The 25,042-nt window shown below is 44.5% G+C and overlaps 1 protein-coding gene across 1 annotated transcript in view; it reads right to left on the bottom strand.

The window, feature by feature from the left end:
- The window catches only part of LOC132404307 (cadherin-23-like), a 99,910-nt gene that overhangs the window by 73,400 nt on the left and 1,468 nt on the right, over positions 1–25,042 (bottom strand). Inside the window, exons 2-14 of the mRNA XM_059988480.1 lie at positions 24,799–24,908; positions 19,603–19,739; positions 17,396–17,484; positions 16,620–16,697; positions 16,337–16,444; positions 16,056–16,165; positions 15,824–15,969; positions 14,897–15,085; positions 13,778–13,866; positions 12,796–12,903; positions 12,576–12,685; positions 12,333–12,478; positions 11,485–11,673 (exon numbers count right to left, since the gene is read on the bottom strand). Coding sequence (XP_059844463.1) covers positions 11,485–11,673; positions 12,333–12,478; positions 12,576–12,685; positions 12,796–12,903; positions 13,778–13,866; positions 14,897–15,085; positions 15,824–15,969; positions 16,056–16,165; positions 16,337–16,444; positions 16,620–16,697; positions 17,396–17,484; positions 19,603–19,739; positions 24,799–24,908 — 1,609 coding nt within the window. The remainder of the gene's footprint in view (positions 1–11,484; positions 11,674–12,332; positions 12,479–12,575; positions 12,686–12,795; positions 12,904–13,777; positions 13,867–14,896; positions 15,086–15,823; positions 15,970–16,055; positions 16,166–16,336; positions 16,445–16,619; positions 16,698–17,395; positions 17,485–19,602; positions 19,740–24,798; positions 24,909–25,042) is intronic.

Here is a 25,042-nt window from a genome sequence, read left to right as displayed (position 1 = left end):
CCACCTTGATTTCAAAACAGTGCCTGTCACATCAGCTCTGAAGTTCTAGGTTCGTTCATGGCAGACTCATCAAAAGGAAAAGGAAGGGAACCCAGGGGATCCGATGGAAGCGGATCTGAAAACTGACCCAGTGCCAGGATTATTGCTTGACAAGGGTTTTAGTAACTGTAAGGTAGCTATGCAATGAAAGTTGAACAAGACTCCGCACTTGGCCCCTTGATTTTTGTAAGATACATTTATGATTGAGACAATTGTAGGGGCATTACAAAGAAGTTTGCAGATGATACAAAATATAATCTTGCAACTGGCAGTGAGGTCACGAACCTTGGACTATTCTGAATCTGGTAATGAGCAGAATAATAACAGATTGGTGCAAGATGGCACCAATGTAACTAACAGCAACGTACTGCACTCAGTTCATAAAACTACTTCTTGTCCTTCTTCTTTTAAATATCTTTCCTCTCCTCCTAATCTGTATGTGACTGGAGCCTGTAATTTACATTTTGATGATGGGTTGTTGGGCCGACTGAGCAATCTGGCACTTTTGCTGTCTCTGAGAGAATTCACTGTAGTTGAAAGCAAGATTGAGAATAGAGCGCACATCCTAACGGCTAAGCGTAAACCCAAGATCATCTCTAATTCTTGACCAACTCAACGATCAAAGCATACAGCAAGACTAAAATCAGTGAGAATGAGAGTGGAAGGTGAGCAGGTGAAAGGGTTCTTGCTCCAAGTCCTAATGAAGGGTCTCAGCCTTAAACGTCAACTCTTTACTCTTTTCCAAAGATGCAGCCTGGCCTGCTGAGTTCCTCCTTTATTTTGTGTGTGTCACTTGGATTTCCAGCATCTGCTGATTTTCTTGTCTTTGACCTCCTGCTGCACAATCGCCAATTGGCCATACTGCAGACAGCCCCAACCAATCTGCAGATTGTGATTTGTTAAGACAGACACACACACACACACACACACACACACACACACACACACACACAGCTGTTTTGCTGCCTCGTTTGCAGGATCTAGGATATCTTCCCATTCATTCAGTTCAGGGTTCCAACTAAATTACATTCATTTCTTTTTTATTTATATATTTTCATCATTAAAACAGTAAATTACCATGGCCCATTCAGAAACTCCCATCACCCCCACTCTCTTGTTTTTCACTTGTGGTCCCTAAGAAATCTGGCGTGGCCCTCTAGGGGCCATAACGTTGAGACCAGTGAGTTAGGCCATTGTTTGAATAATGGTTATTGAATTACATTGGAGAGGCTGTGGTGAACTATGTGCCTGTCGGGACACGCCCCTGCTGACTGCTCCTGTGGCTCCTCCCACAGGCCCCTGTATAAAGGAGACCTGCGGCCTGAAGATCGGCCTCAGTCTCCAGGACCTTGTATGATAGACACTCACTCCTGGTTCCTTCTTCCAGTCAATAAAAGCCGATATCTCGCCTACGTCTCAGTGTGAGTTATTGATGGTGCATCAATTTTATTGACTGGAAGTTTTAAAACATGGAACCCGTTTTGCGTCCGGACCGGTTGGATTTGGACCCTCAAGACCCTGACGCGGCTCTCGCTTTTGAACACTGGCTTGCATGCTTCCAATCGTACTTGGCGGAGCTTCGTGCGACTGAACCCGCCGTTATGCACAGAATCCTACTCTCGAGGGTCTCCTCCAAAGTTTACTCCTTTATCCGGGACCTGCCGACCTACGAAGGGGCACTGGACGCCCTCAAACGACAGTACCTGCGGCCGGTGAACACCGTCTACGCAAGACATCGCTTAGCTACCCGGCAACAGCGGCCTGGCGAATCGTGCGCTGAGTTTCTCCGAGCACTACAGACACTAGTCCGAGCTTGTGACTGCAAGACGCTCACGGCAGAACAGCATGCGGAGCTGCTGGTGCGAGACGCCTTTGTGACGGGACTGAGGTCAGTGTACATGCGCCAGCGGCTGCTGGAGAACTCGGATCTTACCTTAAGCTCGGCGATAGAGAAGGCCAACGCTCTAGAAGCTGCGTGGCATAACGCCGACACTGTCCAGTCGCGCGATTCCCCGCCGGTTCCGTGGACGCCTCAGACCCCGCCACCGCCGGCTCCCGGGAGCGAATTCGCCAACGCCGCCGCCAGTCACCATTCCACGAGCTCCCCGACCCAGACCACGGCTGTGGCCCGTAAGAAACTCGTGCTTTGTTATTTCTGTGGCCAAAAGAAACATCCTCGACAACGCTGTCCAGCGCGAGAAGCGACCTGCTCCAGCTGCGGAAAGCGGGGCCACTTCGCCAAGGTCTGTAAGTCTCAACCTCGAGCGGAGTGCAGCGCTGCGGGTGAAACGTGGGGGCCGCCATCTTGCATGCCGGGATGTGGGCGGCCATCTTTGTCGACGTCAGCACGCCCCGCCCCCGATCCTCGGACGCTGACCGGGTACCCCGGATGTGAGCGGCCATCTTTGTCGGCGTCAGCATGCCCCGCCCCCGACCCTCCGATGCTGACCGGGTACCCCGACGGCGATCCAACTCTGGCCACTGTGACTCTCGACCAAAGCGCCCCACACCAGCTTGCAAGATCCATGATGGACATCCAGGTGGAGGGGCACTGGACTGGATGCCTGTTTGACACGGGCAGCACTGGGAGTTTTATTCACCCGGACACAGTGCGACGCTGCGGACTTGCAACGCGGCCGGTCAGTCGGAGGTTCCATTTGGCCTCTGGGTCGCAGTCCGCAGACATCCGGGCGGGTTGTGTAGCGACTTTGGTGGTGCAAGGCACAGAATATCGGGACTTTGAACTGCTGGTCATGCCTAATCTGTGTGCACCTGTGCTATTGGGGCTGGACTTCCAGAGCCATCTCGAAAGTGTGACTATGGTATACGACGGGCCCCTCCCACCACTCACTGTCAAGAATCCTCAGTTTTGTGGGACTTCTTCACATACCCCGCTACTGACCACACACACACACGGACACACACATCCCATCCAGAACCAGGCCAACAGCTGCGCTACCGACACTTGCAGCCTCTCCACTCTCAAGATCCCTCCCCCACCGCCAACCTGACCCCCGACTGTAAACCTGTGGCAACCAAAAGCAGGAGGTACAGCGCGGGGGACCGGGCCTTCATTCAGTCGGAGGTGCAGCGGCTGCTCAGGGAGGGGATCATTGAGCCGAGCACAAGCCCTTGGAGGGCCCAGGTGGTTGTTGTTCGGACTGGGCAGAAAAATAGGATGGTGGTGGACTATAGTCAAACCATCAATAGGTTTACGCAGCTTGACGCATACCCCCTACCCCGCATCGCGGATATGGTCAACCAGATTGCTCAGTATAAGGTGTACTCGACAATAGATCTGAAATCCGCTTATCACCAGCTCCCCATCTGCCCAGAGGACCGCCCCTACACCGCCTTCGAGGCGGGCGGCCGGCTCTATCACTTCCTGCGCGTCCCTTTCGGTGTCACGAATGGTGTCTCTGTCTTCCAGAGGGAAATGGACCGGATGGTGGACCAGTACCAACTGCAGGCCACATTTCCCTATCTGGATAACATCACCATCTGTGGTCATGACAGGCCAGATCACGACGCCAACCTCCAACGGTTTCTCCAAGTGGCCGCAGCTCTGAACCTTACTTATAACAGGGACAAGTGTGTTTTTGGTACCACCCGCCTTGCTATACTTGGGTATGTCGTGGAAAACGGGGTTATTGGGCCTGATCCCGAACGTATGCGCCCCCTGTTAGAGCTCCCTCTTCCCACCACTCTCAAGGCCCTCAGACGGTGCCTGGGGTTTTTTTCCTATTACGCCCAATGGGTCCCCCATTACGCAGACAAGGCTCGCCCCCTGGTCAAGTCTACCTCGTTTCCCCTCTCTGCTGAGGCCTGCGCGGCCTTCAACTGCATTAAAGCGGACATTGCCAAAGCTACGATGCATGCAGTGGACGAGACCGCTCCCTTCCAAGTGGAGTGTGATGCCTCCGATTTCGCTCTGGCTGCTACCCTTAATCAGGAAGGCAGACCAGTAGCATTCTTTTCCCGCACCCTCCAAGGCTCTGAAATTCGGCACTCCGCGGTGGAGAAAGAAGCCCAGGCCATAGTGGAGGCTGTTAGGCACTGGAGGCACTATCTTGCTGGCAAAAGATTCACTGTGCTGACCGACCAGCGCTCGGTTGCGTTCCTGTTCAGCAACCAACAGCGGGGCAAGATCAAAAATGATAAGATTTTGCGGTGGAGGATAGAACTCTCCACCTACACCTATGATATCCTGTACCGGCCTGGCAGACTCAATGAGCCCCCTGATGCCCTATCCCGGGGAACATGTGCTAGCACACAGCTCGACCAGCTGTACGCCCTTCATGCACAACTTTGCCATCCGGGGGTCACCCGATTTTACCATTTTGTGAAAGCTCGGAACCTGCCGTACTCCCTGGAGGACATCAGGACGATGACCAGGGACTGCCAAATTTGTGCCGAGTGCAAACCGCACTTCTACTGTCCTGACACGGCACAACTTGTCAAGGCCACCCGCCCTTTTGAACGCCTGAGTGTTGACTTTAAGGGCCCCCTTCCCTCCACTGACCGCAATGTCTATTTTCTCAGTGTTATTGACGAGTTCTCACGGTTCCCCTTTGCCATCCCCTGCCCCGACACCACTGCCACGTCCGTCATAAAAGCCCTGCGCCAGCTCTTCACTCTGTTCGGGTATCCCTGCTATATCCACAGTGATAGAGGGTCCTCCTTTATGAGTGAGGAGCTGCGCCAGTACTTGCTAGCTAGGGGCATTGCTACCAGTCGGACCACGAGTTATAATCCCCGGGGTAATGGCCAGGTAGAGCGGGAGAATGCCACAGTGTGGAAGGCCACACTTTTAGCCCTTAAGTCCAAAGGGTTGCCGGTCTCTCGATGGCAGGAGGTCCTCCCTGAGGCACTGCACTCTATCCGCTCTCTGTTATGTACGTCCACCAATGCCACCCCTCACGAACGCCTATTCTCTTTTCCCAGGAAGTCTGTCACTGGGACCACCCTACCAGTTTGGCTGACGTCCCCGGGGCCAGTGCTGCTCCGGAAACATGTGAGGAGCAATAAATACTCCCCGCTGGTGGAGAGGGTTCACCTTCTCCATGCGAACCCCCAGTATGCTTACGTGGTCTTACCTGATGGGCGGGAGGACACGGTCTCCATCCGCGACCTGGCACCCGCAGGTGCAGCAGACCACTACCCTGAAGGCTCTCCGGTAACTGTGAACCCTGCACCAGAGGTGACACCGTACTCACCAGGCCCTACACAGACTCCTCACGACACTTGTATACCGGGCGTTTCGTACGCATTTATACCAGGCGCCTCGCACATGCATGAGGGATCACCGGCGCCTAGTGGGCAAGAACACGCGCAACCCCCGTCCCCTGTGCAATCGCCAATGTTGCCGGCACCTACGCGGTCACAGCCGGTGCTACGTAGATCGCAGCGACAGATTCGACCGCCTGATCGGCTTGACTTGTAAGAACCTTCGCTACATGAGGACTTTTTCAAACGAAGGGGGGGTGAATGTGGTGAACTATGTGCCTGTCGGGACACGCCCCTGCTGACTGCTCCTGTGGCTCCTCCCACAGGCCCCTGTATAAAGGAGACCTGCGGCCTGAAGATCGGCCTCAGTCTCCAGGACCTTGTATGATAGACACTCACTCCTGGTTCCTTCTTCCAGTCAATAAAAGCCGATATCTCGCCTACGTCTCAGTGTGAGTTATTGATGGTGCATCAGAGGCCACAGAGATTTATGAGCCTGTTGCCAAAGCTGAAAATTTGTAGTGCTGATGAACGATCGAATAAAACTGGATTATTTTCCACAGAACGGGGTGGTTGACGGGAGGTGTTACTGGATTATTTTCCACAGAACAGGGGTGGTTGACGGGAGGTGTTACTGGATTATTTTCCACAGAACAGGGGTGGTTGACGGGAGGTGTTACTGGATTATTTTCCACAGAATAGGGGTGGTTGACGGGAGGTGTTACTGGATTATTTTCCACAGAACGGGGTGGTTGACGGGAGGTGTTACTGGATTATTTTCCACAGAACAGGGATGGTTGACGGGAGGTGTTACTATGAGGAGCATAGACAGAATCAACAGGAAGGAAGGATCAGTAGATGGTAAAAAACTAAGGGACATAAATGTAAAATAATTGGCAGGACTAGAGGGGAGATGAGTATTTTCTCCCACCTGGATATTGGTAAGCCTCTGCAATTAATTGTCCAAAAGTACCTAGATGTGCAATTGAGGACCTGGTACCGCCAGTGGTTCAAATAATGTTGTTGCCCCCTCATAGATCCAGTGACCCAGGTTCAAATCTGACCTCTGGTGCTGTTTGTATGAAAGTTACCAGGAAAGTTAGTGGAGGAATAGATTCTGTTCAATGAGCCAAATGTGCTCCTTCCATGCAAGAAGGAGGTATGAGGGATGGAGGTATGAGGGATGGAGCTACGATGGCACTTAACAGTGACTCCTTTGAGCTCATCTGCAGAAACAGCTTAATTTCTACCTTTGCTGTCTCCCTTTTTCCTTTTCAGGGTGGACAGGTCCTATTGGAGACCCTGACCTTGGTCTTTGGTTCTTTGCGGTGGTGAGCCCCGTTCCCGGGGGCTCAAATCAGCCGCTTTTCAAAATTCTGAGGACACTGTGTGGGGTTCTGAGGCTTTGCGGCCCTTTGTGACTCTATGCCGTTACTGCTGTCTGAGGCACCATGATAGAAAACGGGACATCGGAAACAGCAGATCAGCTGCTGGGGGAAAATCGCGGGAGTCTCTCTCTGTCTGTGTCGTTGGTGGGGGAGAGTTTGTTGCCGAGCCTTGAGTCAGAGAATCTGGAAAAAGCAGCGCAGCAGACTTTCTCACTGCAAATCAGCGAGTTGTTTTGTTATGCCTCCCCTCTCACTATGAAAAGGTGACACCTCCCTGTCCCTTTATTGGGGAGAGGGACAGCCTGTGGTGTGTCAGATTGTTGGGTGAACGATTACTCTTTGTTGTATTGCAGACCATGGTCTTTCCTGGGTGATGCACCATCAATAACTCTCGGAGACTGGAAGTGAACGATTGGCTTTTATTAACAGCAAAAGGGAGCACGACATGTCAAAGACTGTGGGAGGAGCAGTACCCCAATCGCCTTTATACAGGGGTCTGTGGGAGGAGCCACAGGAGCAGTCAGCAGAGGGGCATGTACAGACAGGTATACATAGTTCACCACACTGGGGGCTAGGCTCCCCATCACTGATGCAACATAATTCAGCAGTTCAGATTCCAAGCTCAGCAATTTTGATGCCGTATTTGCTCAAGAGATGCAAGCACATACCTGGACCAAATAGTTTTAGCCTTTGATTTCGAGATCTCATAGCCTGATGGGTGGGAAGGTAGGCTGTTGCAGACCATAGGTATATAGAACAGGGGATCACGTCATGGGATAAAAAGTAAGGTACAGATATTAGAAGAGAGAATAATGAAAAGGATATGGCTCTCTGTAGCTGCAGCAGGGCTATTCACTCTGCCTAAACCTCTCATTATTTTATACGCCTGTTAAATATCCCCTCAGTGTCTCTTCCCTCCTGAGAAAATTCCAGTCCTGCCAGTCTGTTCTTGTGACCTTAATTAGAAACATAGAAAACCTACAGCACAATACAGGCCCTTCAGCCTACAATGCTGTGCCAAAGATGTCCTTACCTTAGAAATTACCTAGGGTTACCCTTTAGTTTTCTGAGCTTCATGTACCTGTCCAGGAGTCTCTTAAAGGACCCGATCGAACCCACCTCCACCACCGTCACTGGCAGCCCATTCCTAGCACTCACCACTCTCTGAGTAAAAAACTTACCCCTGACATCTCCTCTGTACCTACTCCTCAGCACCTTAAACCTGTGTCCTCTTGTGGGAACCATTTCAGCCCTGGGAAAAAGCCTCTGACTATCCGCACGATCAATGCCTCTCATCATCTTATACACCTCAATCAGGTCACCTCTCATCCTCCGTTACCCCAAGGAGAAAAGGCCGAATTCACTCAACCTATTCTCATAAGGCATGCTCCCCAATCCAGGCAACATCCTTGTAAATCTCCTCTGCACCCTTTCTATGGTTTCCACATCCTTCCTACAGTGTGGTGACCAGAACTGAGCACAGTACTCCAAGTGGGATCTGGCCAGGGTCCTATGTAGCTGCAACGTTATCCCTCGACTCCTAAACTAAATCCCACAATTGATGAAGGCCAACGCACCATATACATTCTTAACCAGAGTCAACCTGAGCAGCAGTATTGAGTGTCCTATGGACTCAGACCCCAAGATCCTTCTGATCCTCCACACTGCCAAGAGTCTTACCATTAATACTATATTCTGTCATCATATTTGACCTACCAAAATGAACCACCTCTAGTATACGCTCAAGTCTGCTGTAAGTCATCCCTACAATCGCCAAGATCCTTTTCCGTAGTGAATACTGAAGCATAGTACTCATTAAGTACCTCTGCTATCTCCTCCGGTTTCATACACACTTTTCCACTGTCACACTTGATTGGTCCTATTCTCTCATGTCTTATCCTCTTGCCCTTCACATACTTGTAGAATGCCTTGGGGTTTCCCCTAATCCTGTCAACCAAGGCCTTCTCATGGCCCCTTGTGGCTCTCCTAATTTCTTTCTTAAGGTCCTTCCTGCTAGACTTATAATCTTCTAGATCTCTATCATTACTTAGTTTTTTGAACCTATCATAAGCTATTCTTTTCTTCTTGACTAGATTTACAATAGCCTTTGTACTCCACGGTTCCTGTACTCTACCATCCTTTCCATGTCTCATTGGAATGTACCTATGCAGAACTCCACGCAAATATCCCCTGAACATTTGCCAAATTTCTTCCGTACATTTCCCTGAGAACATCTGTTCCCAATTTATGCTTACAAGTGCCTGCCTGATAGCCTCATACTTCCCCTTTCTCCAATTAAACACTTTCCTAACTTGTCTGTTCCTATCCCTCTCCAATGCTATGGTAAAGGAGATAGAATTACAATCACTATCTCCAAAATGCTCTCCCACTGAGAGATCTGACACCTGACCAAGTTAATTGCCCAATACCAAATAAAGTACAGCCTTTTCTCTTGCAAGCTTATCTACATATTATGTGAAGAAACCTTCTTGAACACACCTAACAAACTCCACCCCATCTAAACCCCTCACTCTAGGGAGATGCCAGTCGATATTTGGGAAATTAAATCGCCCACCACCACAACCCTGTTATTATTACACCTTTCCAGAATCTGTTTCCCTATCTGCTCCTCAATGTCCGTGTTACTATTGGGTGGTCTATTAAAAGAAAACACCTAATAGAGTTATTGACTCCTTCCTGTTCCTAGCTTCCACCCACAGAGACTCCGTAGACAATCCCTCCATGATGTCCACCCTCTCTGCAGCTGTGACACTATCTCTGATCAGCAGTGCCACATCCCCACCTCTTTTGCCTCCCTCCGTCCTTTCTGAAACATCTAAAGCCTGGCACTCGAAGTAACCATTCCTGCCCCTGAGCCATCAAGTCTCTGCAATGGCCACAATTGGGCACCAATCGTGTAAATGTTCCCTGAGTCTTTCTGCACTTCCTTCCTAGGAATATTTATTTTATTTATTTAGTGAACCAGCACGGAACAGGCCCTTCCTTTCCAATGAGCCTCACCGACCAGCAATCCACCTATTTAATCCTAACCTCATCACAGGACAATTTACAATGACCAATTAACCTACTAACCCGTATGTCTTTGGACTGTGATTGGAAACGGAGAAGAGGCCTAATTGGTGTTTCACAAATGAGAAAAGCTGCAGTTACTGGAAATCCAAGCGACATACACTAAATGCTGGAGGAATTCAGCGGGCCAGGCAGCGTCTATGGAAAAGAGTAAACAGCCGACTTTTTGGCCCAAGACCCTTCATCCAGATGTGTGTGCTAATTGGTGGTTGGTACAGTTCCAGTGCCAGCTCCCAGTCTTCGTATTCTAAACCTCAGCCAACGAAAGTAAACATATCTCATATGCCTCTTCAATTGACCTTTGCGAGTCAGTGAATATACACTGTAAGGTTCCTCAGAGTTCCTCTATAGTATTTTACTTTATATTATGTATCCCTTTGTCCTGTTTTTCACACCCCTCCCTCTTCAAATGCATTCACTTTATGCTTCTCTCAGCTAAAGTATATAGTCCGCCCTCCTTATCCACGAGTTCCGCATGCGCAAATTCAACTAACCGCAAAGTGAGAAAACCCGGAAGTGCTCTTCCAGCACTTGTTGTTCGAGCACATACAGACTTTTTTTCTTGTCATTATTCCCTAAACAATGCAGTATAACAACTATTTACATAGCATTTACATTGTATTAGGTATTATAAGCAATGTAGAGGTGATTTAAAGTGTACAGGAGGATGTGCGTAGTTTATCGTGGATTGGAATCGAAAGAAAATCGTAAGTTCTCTTACTAAGTAAGTCGGAACAGGTACGTCCGGTGTTATTTAGCGTCAGTTAGTCAAATGTTTGTCTTAGTATGTAGTATATATTTTACCTTTCTATGCATATAAAGTACTTAAGAACGTATGTTTCTGTGCCGGGCTTGGGAATGGAAGCTCCCAAGTTTGATCCAGTGACAGACCACTTCCAAGTGTGCTCTCCATTCGTGCCAGGTTGATGTGGAGGATCAAAAACCCAAAACCCCAAAATTAGACCACTGCATTGCTTAGTAATAATTGTAGCTTTCATTGGGGCAGGGCCTTTCTCACTTTATCCTTTAAAATTGTTCTGATCGTTGACCAACTGTAGCCTAACACTTTTCCAATGACCAATGGCATTTCAATTCTTTCCAATCACTTTATTATTTCCACTTTATTTTCAATCGTGATCATGATCATTTTCGTGAACAGAAACACTGTGGATTCAGAGCTCCACCACCGGGTCCTAATGTCCACCACACTAAGACAGGTTAAATAAGGTCTGGGGTTCTGCTGGGTCCTAAGGTCCACCGCATTGCAACAGGTTGAATAAGGAACTTGAGCATCCGCGTCTTTTGGTATCCGCGAGGGTCCCGGAAACAATTCCCCACAGATAACTTCCTGAAGTCTCACTATCAACCACACTATCAATTTAGGTGTCATCAGAAAACATACAACAATTGCTGCACTTGAGTCCAATTCATATAAAAGGTTAGGCTGCTCATACTAAGCTCTGCAAAACCCCACTGAACACAACTCACCAGTCACCAAAGCTTCTCTTGACCATCAAGCTTTACTTACTTCTACTGGGCCAACTTTAATCCAATTTGATATTTTCCCTTGGATCCCATGAGCTTTAACCTTATTAATAAGGCACAAGTCAAAGATCTAAATAAAATTCATGTAAACTAAATCAAATTAAAATGGGAAAATGAACTAATAAGTATGAAGATACAGCCTTCAGAGAAAATCCCACTTGTGATCACCACTTAACTCTAGGCTGAATATACTCACCTGTCCCTGCTTCAAAATCAGCCTCACATATAGGAGCTTCATTGATGGAAAGCAAGGCTACATCCAGGTTGCACATTGCCGTGTTATCTTGAAGGTCTGTAACGACTAGATTTAGTGTGTAGGATTTGACAACAGAGTCATTGTCATAGTCCAGTTTAAGTGCATTGGTGATTATTGCAGTGTTGGCAACTGTAAGGCAAAAAGCGACATGTTGCAACCAAATGAAACATGGATCAATACCAGCTATTAGCAAAGTACTACACGTGACAACTTCTACCTTCTGATGCCTGTGATCTTTAGTTCGTGAGCAATGGAACAGAATAAACACATCAGGTGAATAACTAACGATAGGGTATTTTGATTCTTCTTAATCAAAGTAGCCCAAGGAATCAGAAACATAACTGAAAATTGGAAATCCATAGAGATTCCCCATACTTACCCATTATGACACGATAAATCAGATCACACTGAGAGGAATATACCAGGGAATGGACAGTCATTTGCATGCAACTGATACTTCATGGTTATACACAAAAACAAAGAGCACAATTAAACACGAGGAAGCATTACAATTTGAAGTCAAAATACAGAAGTGTTACAGTAAATATCTGCTACACTGGAGAAGGAAGAACGCATGAAAGTGCTATAAAGGCAAGGCCAGCATTTTGTGTGTGTTGTCAGTAAGTTTAGAGGTTTAATACAATAGTCATGGACCTCACACATACAGGAATTCCCTGTAAGCAATGTCAGAGGAATTTCAGAAAATATAACACTGGAATTTAACCCTTTGAAATGGTTGGAGTTTTACTCTGCCTCGCTCCATTGTTCTTGCTAAATGGTATTCCTACCTTGGTGGATTTCAAAGACAGGTTCATTTACTGCGAAGCTAAAGGTTAGGTTCTCATTGTCATCATCATCCGAGGCAGATAAGGTGATCACTGCTGTCCCAGCAGGAACTTCTTCATCCATGATCAAAGTACTCACTGGACAGGAGCTGAAGTGTTGTAAATGTTCTGATTAATAAACTAAAGAATATTTAATATACAATGCAACTGATCTTGTCCGTCAATATGAAGAGTCAGGTAATGTACCTGAATGTCGGACTTTCATCATTTACATCAGTTACTGTGATTGTCACTGTGCCTGTGCACCCGAGGCTTGTAGTTGCGCTGTCATTAATAGCTACCACAGCATAGAAAAGCTGGAGGAATGAACACAAAGAAGGATTTGAAGGAAATACTCTATATAGTGCATAGGGCAAAGTAACTGTGAGGAAAACATGTTTATTATTATTGACAAAACTTCTCCTACCATGTCACCATTTTCAAAATTTAAAGCAGATGCTGTAGAAATTAATCCCAAATTATCCACGCTAAATCGAGCGGTAGAGTTGGGGGTGGAATTTGGCAGAATGGAATACTGAAAAGTAAAGCAAAGTAAGATTTAAGTGAGCATCATGTCCCATTCTGCAGCTATACTCATTTAGGTAGGTTTGTATTGTCTCCTCTGTATCTTCATCTATTCTCCTCTACTCTATGTCCTTTTGTTCTCTCTCTCCTTTCCTCTTTTCCCTTCATCTTAAAGCCTGAAATGTCGACATACAGAAACAATTCTCCTCCAAAAGAACCACCACCTTGTCGTAGGGCTTGGAGACTTGTGTGAGTTATATTGGCTAGAGTCAGGGCCTTATGTTTTGGTCCATGCCAAACAGTTCAAAGGGTAGAGGCCAGACCAAGAGTGGTCCACTGGTCCTCCAGGTTCAGGAGTTCCATTCAGGGCTAACAACTTTAACTGGTCAAAAAATTGTTACAGATGAGCAATAAAGAATCCTTCTACATCTGTGTGTGGCCGGTATTCATTGCTGTCCTAAACGCCTGCAGCATAACAGGCAGTAAATAAGTAAGAAAGAATTCTCCATTTCTCCCTCCATGTGTTCTTGAAGATTTGCTGTGTATTGACAGCAGCTCATTTTTAACTCAGATGTCCAGCTGCTCGCTTAATTTGTTCTTCTATTATTAACCCGCAGGGTCTTCAACTTATCTCTTTTCTCAACCTTGATTAGTTAAAATGAAAGATGTGGAATGGGAATTCAGGGTCATTCAGGATTTAGACTTATTTCAGTAATCTTTGAGTCACCTATTTGAGTGGTTTCTACAAGTCAAGCCCAAAGTTCAGTTGCAATTTACACGTTGGTTAGTTATTCTGGACAAAAGTGAATCAAAATTAGACTGAAATTATGTTCTGTTTTACATCTTTAAACTTTACGAACAAATATCCTGTAGAAAAGACTTACCTGCAAAGTATTTCCATCAGGATCAGACGCAGTTAATTTATAAACAGAGGTACCAATAGCGGCTGTCTCTGGAATGGTGACTGATGGTCCTGCACCAGTGGAAATAATTTAACATTACACCTTTGATCATGTACATGTGAACAGATTTTGTCCCTTTATCTAAGAAAGACTGTGCTGACATTGGAGAGGGTTCAAGCAAGGGAAGTTCAGGAAAATGATTCTGGGATTGAAAGGCTTATCATATGAGGAGCTTTTGATGGCTCTGGTCCTCTACTCGCTGGAATTCAGAAGAATGAGGGGTGACCTCCTTGAAACCTATCCAATGTTGATAGAGTGGAAGTGGAGAAGATGTTTCTTATGGTGGGGGGAGTCTAGGACAGCCTCAAAACAGAGGGGTGTCCTTTTAGAACAGAGATGAGGAGGAAGTTATTTAGCCAGAGAGTGGCGAATTTGTTACCACAGGTGGCTGTGGAGGCCAAGACATTGGGTATACTTAAGGCAAAGGATGATAGATTCTTGATTGGTCAGGGCATGAAGGGATATAGGAAAACAGCAGGAGATTGGAGCTGTGACAGAAAATGGATTAGCCATGAAGAAAGACTCGATGGGCCAAACAGCCTAATTCATCTCCTTTATTTTGTGGTCTTATGATGGAGCTAATGGAAGTAAATTCCTAATTCTGATGTTCTAATAGTTCAGTGTTCAAAGAAACTGAAAAGACCTTTTCACTTTTGACTGAGGAATTATTCCATGGCAAGAAGTAAACAATTCCCAATGGTTTGAGGACTAGCTTTATTTCTCCCTAAATTATTTATGAGAATGTATGTGGTAAACTTTGAGGTCAGGCATTATTTCTTTCCTATCTATGACAATTCCTGTTGGCGAAAGCCTATGGCATGGTTTGAAAGCGAAGAAGGCATCAGAGCAGATAGATGACTGGGGCGAGCAGTTCTCCTTGTTCTGTCACAAGAACAGTGCTGGAGTCCTGTTGCCAGTTTTCCCCAAACTCTGGTACAAGAGCAAGGACAAAAATGAAAATTTCACAGGAAAAAAAAACAAAGTCAAACTCTTACAATCACTGATTAACTCTCAGTCAAGGTTAATATTAATGGTGTTCACCTGTTCCTGCTTCAAAACTAGCTTCACAAATGGGAGCTTCATTGACGGGATTCAGAGATACATTCACGTTACACATTGCTATGTTACCGCTCTGATCTGCAACAACTGTTCTTAGTGTATAGAATCTGATAGTTGAGGTATTCTCATAGTCTAGCTTCAATGAATTGGTAATTATTGCAGTGTCAGAAACTGAAATATAAAAGAAACATGTAAGACAATATCAGAAAATCTCCTTCCCCACCTTCCCCCATGTTTAGTACCAGTTACTAAATTAGCTCACAACCACATGCCAGACTGTGTAAGAGAACCATTATTATGATCGTTGTGATTTCAGCATACATTATTATAATTTTTTAAAAATGCAATGTATTACTACTGAGAGATGTTGATTCTTAATAGGAGAATTGTTCAGTTAGGCCAGTTGGTGGCACAGTGACATCCGTGCTGGACTCCGGGGCGAATGGTCCCGAGTTTGAATCTAGCCAGCTCCCTTGCACGCTTTCCATCTGTGCTGGGTTGAGTGTCGAGCTAGCAACCCGACCTCATAAAAAAAAGAACTGGAGAATGCTACAGAAATGCCACATGATGAGCAATCACCAAAAAGATCAGTGCAAAAAGCTTGTCGTGACGGCGCCCCGATAACTCCACCAGGAGTTAAGGGTATTCTTCTTTCTTTCTTTCATTGTTCAGTTTGATGAAGGGAATGTCAGAGTAAAGAGATTTTCAGCAAAAGTGAGACAGACAAAAGTGAGACAGTCAGACTCATGCAAAAGTGAGACAGAACAATACGCCAATGTTACACAGTTGACACAAATTGCACAGATTGTGTTCACTGTGAGTAATGTTCTGGGAGCTTCCCCAATATATTAACAATTTCTCTCCTATAGCTTGTAGACTTTATTCCATTTCACTTGCTACTATTCCTACCTTGGTGGATTTCAAAGTTGGGCTCATCTACTGCAAAGCTAAAAGTCAGATTATCGTTGTCATCACCATCTGAAGCGAACAAAGTGATCAATGTTTTTCCAGCAGCATCTTCTTCATTCAGGATCAAGGTGCTCAAAGGGCAGGAGCTGAATTGGGAAAAATGTTCTAATTAATAAACTGAAAAGCGATCATCACAAGAGAAACAATCTTGTCTGCCAACAGTTCAAAGTACCTGATGGTTGGAGATTCGTCATTTACATCAGTAACAGTGATGGTCACGGTACCTGTGCAGCTAAGGCTGGAAGTAACATCGTCACTAATAGACACCACAGCATAGAAAACCTGCAGGGAAACAACAGATTGAAATCTAAAACACAGTTGGAATAAAGTGTATCTATTGCAAATCTTCTCAAAAACAATAGAAAACAGAGTAAATAGCTTTAATGAAATGTTGACTATTACATTTATGCTGAGGACCTTCTCATTATTCAATAATTATTATGTATCTCCTACCATGTCACCGTTTTCAAAATTCAGTGCAGCTGCTGTTGAAATTTTGCCCAAAGTATCCAAACTAAATCGAGCAGTAGTGTTGTGTGAAGAGCTTGCCAGGAAGGAATACTTGAAAAATAATGAAAAGTAAAATTTCTGTAAGTGTAATGTTTACTTCAGTTGCAGAAGTACCTTACTTTCTCTCTTAGTTTAACATACAATTGTTGAAATCAAACACAAGGAAAGGGAACTTCTGCATTGTTCGGGATTCAGACCTCAGACCCGTTATCATCGATGCCCATACCTGATTTTGTAAAGCAAACTCCAAGCTTGGAGCTAATATTTCACTGGCCCAGATCATGTGCTGTTGGTAAGGGAAAGTCTGGACAAGTGCAATATTCAGGTCAAGCAGTGCACGTACAGGGAAAGATAACTGGATCCTGTTGGAGATGGGAAATGATGGGAACTGTGAGACAAGCTGTGCATTTGGTGATGGCTAACAGGGTGGAGAAAGAAAAGGACCAAAGCGAGTGGATGAGGAAAACAAATTAGTTGTTATGAAAGTAGATGAGTTAATGGGAAAAAAATATGAGGGAGTGGGTGCTATGAGGAATGGTGGTGGAGATAACAGGAATGGAGAAAAGAGGTGAAACAGGACAAAGCAGATGATGGAAATGACATTTAAAGGAATTAGGGAAGAAATATATATTTACATAATAGGAAAGGGAAGGAATCGCTGTCTAAAAGCAGTTGGGAAAGGTCAATGTGAACATCCGTCAAGCAGTGAAATGATTGGTTTTCCCAAAGGTCAGGCACCTTCACTAATATCTTAGGATTACCATTAGGCTAATTGAAACAAATCTTAATTAAATATTTTTTTTCGATCATTGAATAAAATACATAAACGGTCTAACTCTGTTTCTTTTTGTCTTCTGATCTTCTCAGGAGGTCTCACACTGGAATGTTATAGACTTTGCAAATTAATACATCCCAGGCGAAAATGGTTCAAGATGACATTGGAATCCTAAATTTTATGCCTTAATTAAAAGCAGAAGCAATCCATGATTAAAACTTACTTACTTGTAAAGAATCTCCGTCAGGATCAGATGCAGTTAACTTGTACACCAAAGTACCAACAGCCGTGGTCTCTGGAATAGTAACTGCTGGTCCTATAACGAAAGAGATTTATTCATTAAGTTAGGTTTCATTTTTACATTAGACCGTAAGACATAGGAGTAAAATCAGCCCATTCAGCTCATTAGTCTGACGCTGATTTATTTCCCTCCTCAACCCCATTCTCCTGCCTTCTCACCTTAACCTTTGATGCTCTTAGTAATCAAGATCTTATCAACCTATGCTTCCGATAAACCCATTGACTTGGCCTCCACAGCAATGAATTCACAAATTCACCACCCTCTGGGTAAACAGATTCTTTAAGAACTATTAATATTGGCAGTGAATTAATATATCATTTAGATAAACTGATGATTTGGTATTAGAATAATCTAACTATGCTTTTCACTTTAGTCTTGCTATTAATTCCAATGCAGAAATAAATAAATTCGACTAGTTGTGGCTATTGAGGACAAGCTTTCTTAGCAGATCATTATTTCTCAATAATGAAAGGCTATTGTTTTTGTGGGAATATATTTGAGGGAAAAGAGAAGTACCTTGTATTATTTCAGAAAGCTGTCTGGCAGTATAACAGGAAAGGCCACACTTGGAGTCCTTGGCTGCTGACAAGTCTGCAGCAAACTGCGGACATTAGATGTGTGGTTTTTATTTCAAAGGTGAAGCTCCTGTACCTTAAGGATGTAAAGGGCCTCTATATCACATGCTCTAGAGTTTGAACAATTCCCACCTATTTTGTATGGCATTTAGGAGCAATAAGTCTGGTCTTCAAAACCCGGTGACAGGTTAAATCCCAAATCTCCAGTTACCAGGTTGGATACAGAGTTTCTGTTTGTAAAGGTCTTCTGTCTGAGCTTCCCTCCAGGATTCAGGCAAGTAGAATACAGTGAACAGTGGGGGGTGGGGGGGGGGGGGGGAGTATGGTTGTGCATTTTGGTAGAAAGAATAAAGGCATAGACTATTTTCTAAATGGAGAGCAAGTTTGGAAATCAGAGGTACAAAGGGATTTAGGAATCCAAGTGCAGAATTCTCTAAAGGTCATTACAGTGCCAGTGACCCAGGTTCAATTCCCGTCACCGTCCGTAAGCAATTTGTACATCCTCCCTGTGACCGCATGGGCTTCCACCAGTTGCTTCAGCTACAGTCTACTTTCTAAGAGGTATTTGGGTTGGTGGGTTAATTGGTCACATGGGTATAACAGGGCAATGCATGCTCAATGGACCAGAAGGGCCTGCTAGGACCCCGTATCTCTAAATAAATAAAATTTGGCGGTTGAGTTGGTAGCAAAGAAGGTAAATGTAATGTTGGCATTCATTTTGAGGTGACTAGAATAGAAAGCAAGAACCTGATGCTGAGGCTTTATAAGTCATTGGCCAGACTAAATTTGGAGTTCTGTTTGGAGTTTTGGGCGCCATACCTAGGAAGGGATGTGCTGGCATTGCAGAGGGTCCAGAGAAAACTAATAAAAATGAGTCTAGAAATGAAGGGGTTAATGTATGAGGATTGCATGATGGCTTTAGCCCTGTATTCACTGGAGTTTAGAAGAATGAGACAAAATCCCATTGAAACCTATTGAAAGTTGAAAGGCCTGGATAGAGTGGACATGGAGAGAATGTTTCCAATACTGGAATAGTGGGAGGTTCGAGGATTAGAGGGCGAAGCCTCCAGACAGGAGGTCATCCTTTAGAACAGAGATCAGGAGGAATTTCTTTAGTTCCAAGGGTGGTGAATCTATGGCTTTCTTTGCTACAGCTAACTGTGGAGGCCATCTCATTAGGTATATTTGAAGCAGAGACTGATGGATTTTTCATTAGTAAGGGTGTCAAAGGTAGGAGAATGGAATTGAGAGGGGTAATAAGTCAGGTATGACTGAATGGTGGAGCAGACTTGAAGGTCCTTAGAACATAGAAATCTACAGCACATTACAGGCCCTTTGGCCCACAATGCTGTGCAGACCATGTAACCTATTCTAGAAGCCGTTTAGAAATACCTTACTGCACAGTCCTCTATTTTTCTAGGTTCTATGTGCCTATCTAAGAGTCTCTTAAAAGACACTATTGTATCCACCTCCACTACCGCTGTTGGCAGTGCATTCCACGCACCCACCACTCTCTGCCCTTAAGCCCAAATTCTTCTCCTATGTCTTCTGTTCTTACGATTCCTCAGTGTTGAGCAGTTCAAGGCTCTGGATTCATTTCCACCAAGATTTCCAGAGATCACATTTCTGGAGATCTCAAGGATTTCTGTGAAGAAGATGGTCTGGCTTGCACCCCATGCAGTTTGTACATACCTCCTGCCGGTCAACAGTTTCTCATTATCAGGTCAAGCGATAATTAATTTAAACTAAATCCAGAATTTTAGCAGATGTTGGTCATTTATCTTTGGAGCACAGCATTGAATGTTTAATGCTCTATATTTGGGCTCTAGTTTATTGCCTACAACTAAACCTAAGAGGTCTCTTGTTCATTGTAGGACATATTGGGTCGGAGTCTCCCACTTGCACTCACTTTGACGTAGTAATTACTTCTTGTAGCTGCACCCTTATTGTCTTGCCCATAAGTAATGCCAGCATCCTAATTAGGAAGGCCTTGCACAGTGACAGGGCCCTGTACAATGCAACGTCATGCCAATGGACCTGAAGAAGCCCAAATTTTAAAGCTGATGAAAAAGATTTTAACGGCCGAACCACACACATCAGCTTAGCCAGCTCTTGAACTTACTGTGCACTTGAATGCGTCAGAGTATTCCTTCCATTTGGAAATGTCCATAATCATTTCCACTGAATTGAACACATTTGTTTGTCCTGTTTCAGATCTAACCTGATAAAGTGGCCAGATCCTTTGACCACCAGGGTCAGTGGACAGGTCCCCAGGGCCCTGTGATCAGCGAGCAGGCCCTCGATTGTGGGCAGCATTAGTGAGCACATTCCTTAGCTGCTACTGGGAAACTGAAGCGAAGCTGAGCTTTGCAGCAGAATTCCCCGAGTATTCGAGTATAACCAAAATCTCCAGCAAACTGAGTTCACCAAGCTGAGGCCAGCATCCAAACTTGACACCTTTTTACATTTGCCCAAGAATTGCAAGTACTTCTGAACAAGGTCCAGCATGGCATTGCTGAATTCTATGTTGGATTTGCTACAAAAATGTACTAGCACTCAGAGAAGTTACAATCCATGTGACAGTAGAATTTCCCCATCGTGGAATGGCACCAGTCTTCGTGTTTCTAGCTATACATTAAAACAGAGCAGGAGGCTGAATTTATTGCTTTTTGTGACATGTTTCCTGCTATGACCGCACAAAACCCACATCAGTTCACCATCATTTTCATGCGTTCTCATCTGGTAATTGAGGCATGAAGACATTAGCTTGCAAGCAGAAAACATGACCAGAAAGGTAAAAGTAAATCTTTGCAATCACTATTCAACGCCAGGATATGAGCATTAGTTTCAGCATGTTAAATGTACCTGCTACAAGGTCAGCATCACATACAGGAGCTTCATTGATGGGAGCCAATGATACGTTCAGATTACACGTTGCTGTATTAAGCCCACTGTCTGTAACCACTACATTTAATGTATATAATTTGATTGTTGAGGCATTGTCATAGTCAAGCTTCAATGAATTGGTAATTGTTGCAGTATTGGAAACTGAAAGAGATAAGCTTACATTTTAACAAATTACTCTCAATAACATTAGATAACAATATAGATCTGTCGATCAGAATTTCTAAGTTGTGAACCCTGAGCTACAACAGACAACAGTACTAGAGTCCACAAGATATTTTGCAATGGATTGCTACATAGAAAATTATCATAAAGAGAAAATAGCACAAGGAATCACTAATATGATTCAAAGCAACACACACAAGATGCTGGAGGAACTCAAAAGGTCAAGCGGCATCTACAAAGGGAAAAGAGCGGTCAAGATTTCAGGCCAAGACGCTTCATCAGAAATGTAATTCAAAAGCAAAGCTTCAAATGTTCTACGCAGTCGCAGAGTTGAGCAGTAACAAATCACAAATGACATCGCACTACTAACTACAAAGAAGTGCCAAGATATCCTCTGTCTTATTCCAAGGGATGGCACAGAAGCATTGTGGTTTACACAACCCTTTACTGTACCAGCGACCCGGGTTCAATTCCTGCCACCCTCTGTAAGGAGTTTGTATGTTCTCGCTGTGACTGCGTGGGTTTCCTACCACAGTCCAAAGATATACAGATTGATAGGTTAATTGCTCATTGTAAATTGTCCTGTGATTAGGCTGGGGTTAAATTGGGGATTGCTGAAAGGCTGCAGTTCGAAGGGCCTATTCTATGCTATATATCAATAAATAATTTTTTTAAAAAGCTTCTTGGTCAGTCTGCAGGGACTGAAGATGACTTGCTTCTACTTCTGTTCTGAGGTAGGCAATCAGGCTAATGGAGAACCCGCAGATTCTACTGTAGATGGGGCTGAAGGAACTTAATGGAGCTGACGACTGGGTAGTTTCAGTGTTTACATTTTTTTCTATGTACTCCTGTAGAATAATTTAGAGATTCTCAATCTTATTCCAAATATTCCACTTCCATTTTAAGCTCTCATGAGCCAGGAATTTTCAAAATAAATGTTTTCAAGTTGGTTTTGAAAACATTATTCTGAGTATATTTTCCTCTGTCCATTTACTGTGACAGAGTGGAAGAGGATGTCTGTTTTGGAAGGTTAGTGTTGGACAGGAAAATAACATAGTCTGCCCTCTCCTTACAGTATGTACTCTCTAATCCAGGCTGCATCCTGTAAGCCTCTTCTACACCCTCTCCAAAGCCTTGACATCCTTCCAATAATGGGTGAACCAAAACTAAATGCAACATTCCAGATGTGCCCTAAGAAGAATTGTATAAAGGAACAACATCATTTCCTGACTCTTGAACTCAATGCCTTCTTTATCATGCTACCAACCTTTGCAGCCACTGTACAGGAGCTATTGAGTCAGACCCTAAGATCCCCAAGTACAGAGATGCTGTGATCTACAGAGGGGTCTTGGGGTTCAAGGGGCTTGCCATTGACAACGTACTGACTCTTCCAATTTAATGTCTCAAACTACGACACTTCAAATTTGGCCAGATTAAACTCCATCTGCCAAGTCACTGCCCCATAACTGCAACTGATCTATAGCCCATTATATCCTTCGGTAATCTTCTATACTATTCAGAACACCACAAGTCACTGTATCATCTTTGAATTTGCTAATCCACCCATCTACATTTTCATTCAAATCATTTATATATATATATTGCAAACTGCAGAGGTCTCAATATGGATCCCTGTAGAACACCACTAGTCATGGATCTCCAGCCAGATTAAATCCCACCAAACAATTCCCTGTCAATTATGGCCCCAATTGGCTAAGTTACCATGGATCCCACGCATTTTAATCTTCTAGATGAACCTCCTAAGAAGGGCTTTGTCAAGCACCTTACTAAAATCCATGTAGACAATATCCATTGATCAACCTTTAGAAATCATCTTTGTCATCTCTTCAAAAAACTCAATCAAGTTAGTAAGATGACTTGCCCTGCACAAAGTCATGTTGACTCCCTAATTAAGCCACAGTTTTTCATAAGTCTTAACCCTAAGAATCCTCTCCAGTAACTTCCTTGCTAATGATGTGAGACAAGTCAGGCTATCGTTCCAGGATTCCAGGATTATCTCTATTTTACTTCACATTACATTACACATTAGCTATTCGCCAGTCTTCCAGGACCATGCTTGAGGCTCAGGAGGACACAAATATCTTCAACAAGGCCCCAGCAATCTCATCTTTTCCCTCTCTCCATAACCTGGGGTACATCCCATCATACCTTGAGGATTTATCCACCTTAATGTTCCAAAAAAAGACCCCAAACTAACTCCTCCTTTATCTCAGAATGCTTAACATATTAGTGCACTCCATACTGATTTCACTATCTTCCACATCCTTCTTGGTAAACACTGATGACAGCATATTCATTTAGGACATCATCCACCTCCAGAAAGATGGTGCCAAGGAGCAATTTCTACCCAGCCCATCTTCATAACAATTTAAATTCTTCTTCTTTCTAATCCCTCTTCTTTCTTTTTCAAGGTAGCTGGGGTTCTGTCAGAGTCCGTGATCTACAGATGCACTCAAACAGCAGTTCTTCACCTTGGTGAGGTCCTGTTCCTGGAGCTTGCCGATGGGCTGGGTTTCGATATCTCCAGGAGCTACCTGAAGATAGGGGCCTTCAGGGTGTGACCTAAAGTAGCCCTGTGGACTCAATATCTCATTGATATCATGAACTGAAGCATCGTGGGAGACTGGAGCACTGAAACAGTTGTTGGAATCCTCTGCAATTGGGCTATGTCCCTCCCTCTCCCTCTTCCTCCCTCCCTCTCCCTCTCTCAATGGTGAGAGAGAGTTTGCTGCAGATTCTCCAGTCAGTGGAAGTCAAAAGAAAAGTGATGCTTCAGACTGTAACATGGAAACAGCGAGCTATTTGGCTCCCCTCTCTCTGTGGAAGGACTGATCCCTCTCTCTCTCCCCTTGTTCACGAAAGAGAGAGTCTGTTGCATGTCCAACTGTCGGGTGAACAATAGTTCTTGTTGAACTGCAGATCATATTTGCTTGTGCTTGTTTGGCGGGTGGTGGCTGAGGGAGTAAGTGGGGGGAGGGTTGATGCTTCTGCTGCTGCTTGTGTGTGGGAGGGGCTTTGGGTTTCTTAGGTTTTTTCTGTCATTCACTCTTTGGGGTTTTTCTTCTGTTTCATGGATGTCTGTGGAGAGTAAGAATTTCAGGCTGTGTTCTGTGTACACTCTCTGATATTAAATGGAACCATTGGACCATTGAACAGTCAAGCTCCCTCCTTTTTCCTTGAGTGGTCCTACCCTCTCCCTCGAATGATGAAGCGTGGAAAACACAGAAAGCAAAAATCACACACAATTGCAATTGCAAACCAAAGGCAAACTTGACACATATATAACAGGCATAAAACAGAATTTAATGAGGAACAGCATTCCAAGAGGTTGGCAAAAACATGACAAGCGTCATCAGCAAACATAACCTTTCCAACAGATCACACTCTGCCTCACTTTTCATTATTCATAGTTAATGATATTCCTACCTTGGTGGATTTCAAACTCAGGCACATTTATCCCAAAGCTGAAGGTCAAATTATCATTGTTATCATCATCAGAGGCAGATAAAGTAATCAATGTTTTTCCAGCAGCAACTTCTTCATTCAGGATCAAAGTGCTTATAGGACATGAGCTGGAGGTGTGATAAATATCCTGATTAATAAATGGAAAAGCAATCATCATTGAAAGAGCTCATATTGCCCATCAACAATGGAACTCTTATACCTGATGGTTGGAGTTTCGTCATTTACATCAGTAACAGTGATGGTCACTGTACCTGTGCAACTAAGACTGGAAGTAACATTGTCACTAATAGACACCACAGCGTAGAAAACCTGCAAGGAAATAACAGATTGAATGATCTGAATGAAATACTGGCTAACGTATCTGTGCAAAAGATCTTCACGTTCTTCAGTAATAATAATAGTTCTCCTACCATGTCCCCGTTTTCATAATTCAAAGCAGCGGC

This window comes from Hypanus sabinus, chromosome 13 (genome assembly GCF_030144855.1).
Source record: "Hypanus sabinus isolate sHypSab1 chromosome 13, sHypSab1.hap1, whole genome shotgun sequence".
Taxonomy (NCBI): domain Eukaryota; kingdom Metazoa; phylum Chordata; class Chondrichthyes; order Myliobatiformes; family Dasyatidae; genus Hypanus; species Hypanus sabinus.
This window is presented reverse-complemented; position numbering and strand designations above follow the sequence as displayed.